This window comes from Grammomys surdaster, unplaced genomic scaffold (assembly GCF_004785775.1).
Source record: "Grammomys surdaster isolate TR1022 unplaced genomic scaffold, NIH_TR_1.0 186, whole genome shotgun sequence".
NCBI classification, from domain to species: Eukaryota; Metazoa; Chordata; class Mammalia; order Rodentia; family Muridae; genus Grammomys; species Grammomys surdaster.
The window spans coordinates 5,234,700-5,241,116 of record NW_021604631.1 but is presented as its reverse complement, the minus strand read 5'-3'; the positions used below and the strand labels follow the sequence as shown (position 1 = coordinate 5,241,116).

Genomic DNA, 6,417 nt, shown 5'->3' with positions numbered 1-6,417 from the left:
GTAGAGACTCTGATGGACAAAGGTCATTCAGACACATGGGCCTTGGGACAGCTCTGACCTCGCTTCTTCCTTCTGGAAAAGTAGCTAAAGTGTGTGTGTGGCCACGAGGGAGATATTTGAAGGCAAAGGGCGTGTGCGGCTTATACAGGGGCCTGGGTTCGACCCACAGCACCAAACCCATAATTAAAGGAGCCAGAGACTTCAAGGAACACACGACTTTAGTGACAGAAGTTCAGCTTCTAGTAGCATCCCTTCTGTGCCCCTCCCCCCACCCAGTATCCACACGTGGTGGAATAGCCATCCTTTGGGGGCCACGGCTCTGCTCATGCTGCCAGGTCTTTGGGCTCCTCTGGAGTTAGCTTCATCAGTTTGTCCACACACAGCAGGATGAGAGTGAGGAACCAGAAACTCCAGCCAACCGCCGCGGCGATCCAGCCGTACTCGTCCACGGAAGCTCGGCAACACAGGGAGGCTAGTGGGCAGAAGTCGACGTCTAACAGGGGAGCAAGAACGAGACTGTAAGACACCAGCCACACCCGCTCCCTCTCAAGTTAGGACGAGAACACGGGACAGCAGCGGATGCTTAGAAGCACTTGTTACTTGTTAGGCGTATACTAAATCCTTACATGTTTGCTACCTTACGCACTCAAGGTAACAGCGCTGTTATTACCACTGTTTTAGTGCTGGGTACTGAACCCAGGGCCTTGAATGAGAATATGCTCTGCCAACGGACCTACACTCCACCTTGTGCTGGTTCAACTATCATCCCTACTTCATATAAGGAAACCCAAACTGAAGAAGACCAAGATCACACTATGGCAGAAGCAGAGCTCATATTCCAGTCTGTAGATCCCAAAGCTGTATCCTTGGCCTCTTAGAGATTTCGTGTTGCTCCTTCCCTGTCTGTAAGCACGCAGCTGGTCATTTGATGAGGACCGGATAAAGGGATCAGAGTTACGATGAAGCAAAATCTTCCATTGATTGGACACACGTGACAGAGATTCCTTTGTGCTTTCTGAACATCCTGCCCCCGGAAACATGTCAAGAGGATGAATGGAAGTAGGGGAAAAGTCCACAAGCCAGCTCCTGCTTTGGGCAGAGGTTGGAGCAGGTATTTTTAATGGCTTCTCACCTCCCCAAATGCTACAACATTTTCACCTTTGAGTGCTGGCCAGGGGATGGGTCATTAGACCCGCCTGTGCAAAAGAGTATGCGACTAAATTTTGATCAAAGCCAAGCTAGTTTCTAATCTGCTCTGTGACCAGTGCTGGGACATTCCTCCTCCCTCACTGTCTGGGAAGACCGGCCATCGCTGGGTTACTGGACAGAGAGGGGCCCGAGTTTCTTTCCTAGCTCTAGGGATGGCTTGAAGATTAGGGTAGTTGACAGGAGAGACTTACTGGCACACTGCTCCGGGGTCCCAGGGTCTGGGTGGTGTGTGTTCAGGGTTGAGTTGCTGCTGCTGGCTTCTGCAAGGAAAGGCGAGTGGTCTCAGTGAGTCCCGGCAGCAGGTTTGAATTCTTTTGTGCGTGAGTACTGAGTAATGGCGGTGGTAGTCTAGGAGTCCCAGTGAAGACTACACTAAGACTCTCGAGGAATACATTGAACTCTCCTCACTCATCAGCTAAGCCCCAACTCAACAGTGGGCCTGTGTATGGAGACAGACAAAAGAAATAGCTCGGGCTAAATGAGGGGGGAGGGAGAGAGAGAGAGAGAAAGAGAGAGAGACCATTGATCTCAACACTCAGGAAGCAGAGGCAGGTGGATCTCTGTACATTCCCTGGCTAACCTGGTCTACAGGAGACCCTGTCTCAAAAATAAAGCAGAAAGGGAGAGGAAGAGACACCACCACCAGCTCAGGGCTTAGAGGAATGGCCATTCGAGGTCACAGTAAGCCAGAGGTCATCTGTAACCCCAGCAGGGAGAGACCAAACCTGTCCTAGACATCCAACCCACAGGATGGTGAGCAAACACGTTTCTGTCAAAGACCTCCAGTCTGTGGTGTTTGTTTTACCCGAATGAAAGGCTATTTTCGCCTTTCTTTCTCCAAACTTATGAAGTAACAGAGTTCGTTTCGTTTTTAATTTTTAAATTGGCGTACAGAATAATAGGTTTCAAATAATAGGTTTCATTATGACATTCAAATATGAAAGTCATGTGCTCTGCACATATTCTTTCTCCTGCTGCCAACTCTTGTGTTCCTCTTTCCAAGTAATCCCTGTGCTGCTCTTGTCAACTTGAGGTAAAGAGTCACCTGGCAAAGGGAGCCTCCATTGAGGAAGTGCCTCCATCGGGTACCTGTGGGCATGTTTGCAGAGGCATTTTCTTGATTAAAGATTGATGTGGGAGGTTTATTTTTAAGGTTGATTTATGTATTTTATGTATGTGAGTACATTGTTGCTGTCTCAGTCACACCAGAAGAGGGCATCGGATCCCATTACAGATGGTTGTGAGCCACCCTGTGGTTGCTGGGAATTGCACGCAGGACCTCTGGAAGAGCAGTCAGTGCTCTTAACCACTGAGCCATCTTCAACCCCAAGATTTATTTTATGTGTATGTGTGCTTTTGCTTCCATTATATTTGGACATTACATGTATGCCTGGTACACCAAAGAGGGCATTGGATCCCCTGGGTCTGTGAGCCAAGAACTGAACCTGGGAATTCTGTAAGAGCAGCAAGTGATCTTAAGCACTGAGCTACATCCTCCATCCACATAGGGGAGGTTCTGAAGATTGACATGTAGGAGGGCCCAGCTCCTGTGGCTGGTACTGTTTTTCAACAGGTTGGTCCCGGTTTGTACAAGAAAGCAAGCCTTGTGAACCATGGGGGAGCAAGCTAGTGCTTCTCCGTGGCCTCTGCTTCCATTTCTCCCTCCAGCTTCCTACCTTGGTGTCCCTTTGTGGCGGACTGTAAACTAAAGAGAAATAGTCCCTGTCCTTTTAAAGTTACCGTGGGTCAGTGCTTTATCACGGCAATAGAGGAGCAAACTAGACCCGTCCCTTCCATATTCGTGTGATAGACATAAATCTCCCTACGTTTGTCTGGACTCCACATATGAGGAAGAATTGTGAAATATGCTTCCAGGGTCTGGCTCATTCCACTCAACATGACTTCTAGTTCTATTCATTTTTCTGAAAATGAAGTAATTTTATTCCTTATGTCTGAGGAAAGCACCTGGACCATATGTCCTCTAGCCTTTCATTTGTTGACGGACATCCAGACTGGTTCCATTTCTTCACTTCTATAAACAGGGCAGCAACAGACAAGGCTGTGCAGCCACCTCGTTGCTGCATTGACCCAGTACCATCCCATTTTACTATCACTTCATCCTCATTCAAAGATACTTTATCTTCTTTTAAAAACAAAGATGCTTTTCAGGGGAGCATGGCAGCATACATACGCCTTTAATCCCACCTCTTGCCAGGAGGAGGCTGAGGGATCTCTGAGTTTGTGGCCAGCTTGATCTACATAATAAGTTGTAGGCCAGCCAAGACTACATTTCCCAAACCAAACCGAATAAGCTCTTCGGTGACCAAGACCCTCTGCACACGGCTGCTTCCTATGCACGTGGCTACAGGATGCTTATTCCGGTGTGAACCAAATCAAGCACTGAACAGTCTAGAACTTCTCTTTCACAGCAGATTCCGTTTCTTTCCAACATGTGAACAAAAAAACATTGAAATCTGACCTTGATTCTTCATCTCTGTGGGTTGTGATGTAGTTACACAGGCCCAGGGTTATCGACCAAAAGTACATCTCAAGTGAGCAAATCCACAGCTTAGAAAACTTGATGCTTGGAACTGTCTTCTGATGAGGGATGGGGGAAACCATTAGAAGGAATTATAAAAGTTCTGTCAAGAGTTTGTGGAGCAGTACAGTGCTTGGTTATGGAGACAAACATTGAGATTCAGTGAAGAAAAGCCGTGTCCCTGTGTCTTCTGGCAGAGGGTGGCAGGATCCACGATACTCAGGACATCAGTTCTTGATACTGTGGCTATTTGAGGTGATTTTTTAAAAAATGAACTAAAGTTGAAAAGTCACCCTGGTCATATTTGAAGTGTGTTTGGCTAGCTAGTGGCCACCTTGCTGGAAGCACAGTTCAACCAGACACATTTACCATGGGAGAAAATTCTATCCACACAGACACCAACCTAGGTACTAGGTAGGTGGATTAAAACCAAGGGATTTGTTTGTTTGTTTGTTCATTTGTCTTTTTAAAGGCAGGCTCTACTGTATCTGAGGCTATCTTTGTGCCTGCTATGCAGTTGAGAATGATTTTGAACCTCTGATTCTCCTGCCTCTACCTCCCAAGTACTAAGGTGCTAGGCATGCACCACCTTGTTGGGGGTCACATGATGCTGCAGATTGAGCCGGGGCCTTTGCACAAGCTAGACAAGCCCTCTCCCAACTGAGCTGTGCCCCAGCCCAAAAAGACTGACTTATGAAGAGCCTCTCTGGAAATTATAAGGCTGTCTGCTTGAAAATGGAAAGGAAGGCTTAGAGCTCTTAATGCCCCACTGCCTGTGGGTCAGCTTGTCCTTCAGAGGTGGTGTTTACACAGAGCAGGGTAATTGAGGAAGTTGTAGCTTAACCACAGCCACACACTGCCGCCACCCCATCCCAGCCCCTCCATCCTGCCTAAAGTATGCTAATCACCTTGATGCAATCTCACTACCGTTGTAAATTATTTACATAGTTTAGAGCTGGGCTTCGTTTTGGAGAAATTGATCCCTGGACATTAGAAATTGCCTTCAAAACCAAATCAAATCCTTAGCCTCCATCTTGTCTCTCCGCCTAGGGTGGGAGCATTCTCAGGACAGAGTGAATGAATGGGGAAAAATTAATGAGATGCCAGTATTAGGTTGAGTCCTATGAGGTTGCCATTTTTAGAGGTCAAAACCCGCTCCCCTTCAGCATCCTAAGAACAAGCCAGGGGCTGGTGAACTAGAGGAGACCCAAAAGGCACTGTCATAGTAAACAGAAGAAAAACACCAACCATAAAACCTAGCACCCTCAATTTATCAATCTGTGGTTAATAAATTGAGAATAGCCATAGATGTCGTTTACTGTGTGCTTGTTCTGTTGTAAATTATTTACAAGCTGTTACTCATTTCCTCTTTACAAATAAATCATAAACCACCCTTGTTTCCCCAATGTTATAAACAAGGAATGTGGGGCACAGAGAGGTAAAGTAATTTGCTCAAGATCACACAGCTAGTAAGCAGGATGAGGAGAGAGGGATCAAGGTTCTGTGGCTCTGAAGGGTCCCTAGAGCATCCTGACTGTTCCTAGAGGAGACTCTGGATGACAGACTATTGAGAAGGGTGTGTCAGGGAGTGGGGCCCCTCCAAGGAAGCTTGAGGCAAGGTCAGAGCCAGAAGCAGGAAAGAGGAAGCCAGACCCCTAGATGCTCACGTATAGAGCCCAACTAGAAAAGCTAGGTCTCTTCAGACCTGAGAAAGAGAAAAGAAGCCAGAGAGGGGTGAGACACTGCTTCTGATGCCTGCCCCGAGGAGGCTTGGGGGTGGGTGTGGGGTGGGGGCTGGACAGCCGGGGTAGGGTTCCAGTTTTAAATTGGCCAGGCAGTCTGAGTTGGAAGGAACCTTTGTTTGCTAAGGGAAGGTGAGGGCCCATCCTGAGGGAGCCTTGGAAGAGCCATGGGAAATAGCAGGGCAGCCATACCCCTTTCTACCAGTTTGATCTCCCGATTGAGTGAGATGCCAGCAAACTGGCAAATTAGTTTGTTGTTTTGTGTTGTGGCAAGGGTCTACAGGGATGATTGCTGCTGTCCTAGCAAAGGAATTAATTGCCAGGAACCCAAGACATCCCCAGCTGACTCCAACCCCGGCTCTGTGCCTAATCCTCCAGGAAAGGGACTCCTGTTTCCTCTTTCCTCTGGGCAGGACCAAGCCTGGCCAAGGAATCCTCCCCTTCCCACAGTCCTGCCCTCCCCTTTCTTAGGTGGCCAAGACTAAAGCTCAGAACTATTACCTGTACCGCAGGATAAGTAGAAGGAGGTGAGGACCAGGCTGAAGAGCAGGGCGGCCTGCGTGGCAGAGGTGAGGTACCCAGGGCTGCGGAGGAAGGCACCTGTCTGGGCCATGCTGCTTCAGAGGTGCCCTGGGGTGGGGAACATGTGTCCTGTGTGTGCTGTGTTTGAGGTGACTCCGGTCCTGCAGGAACTGAGAGTCTGTTCAGTGTTTGGGGGTAAAGAAAGAAGGTGGAGCCAAAGAAAATGCCTGTCACACCTGCTCAGCCTCTGTACCTGTGGCTGGGGGAGGGGAGGGGCAATCCCGGCCCTCCTTCCCTGAGACAAGAGTGTTCTCATTGAGGAAAAGGGAGGTGATTCTCTGCTGGCTCCTTGGATCTGGGCTTGCTGTTGCTTTCCCCGCAGGCATAGTGTAGATTCTCTAAATC

The 6,417-nt window shown here is 48.4% G+C and overlaps 1 protein-coding gene across 1 annotated transcript; it reads right to left on the bottom strand.

Moving 5' to 3' along the window:
• Positions 1 to 323: 323 nt before the first annotated feature.
• Positions 324 to 6,136, bottom strand: Tmem213 (transmembrane protein 213). Its single transcript, XM_028768396.1, is given in 3 exon segments — positions 324 to 493; positions 1,401 to 1,469; positions 5,992 to 6,136. Coding segments are annotated over 3 exon segments (384 nt in total).
• Between the last annotated feature and the right edge of the window lie 281 nt (positions 6,137 to 6,417).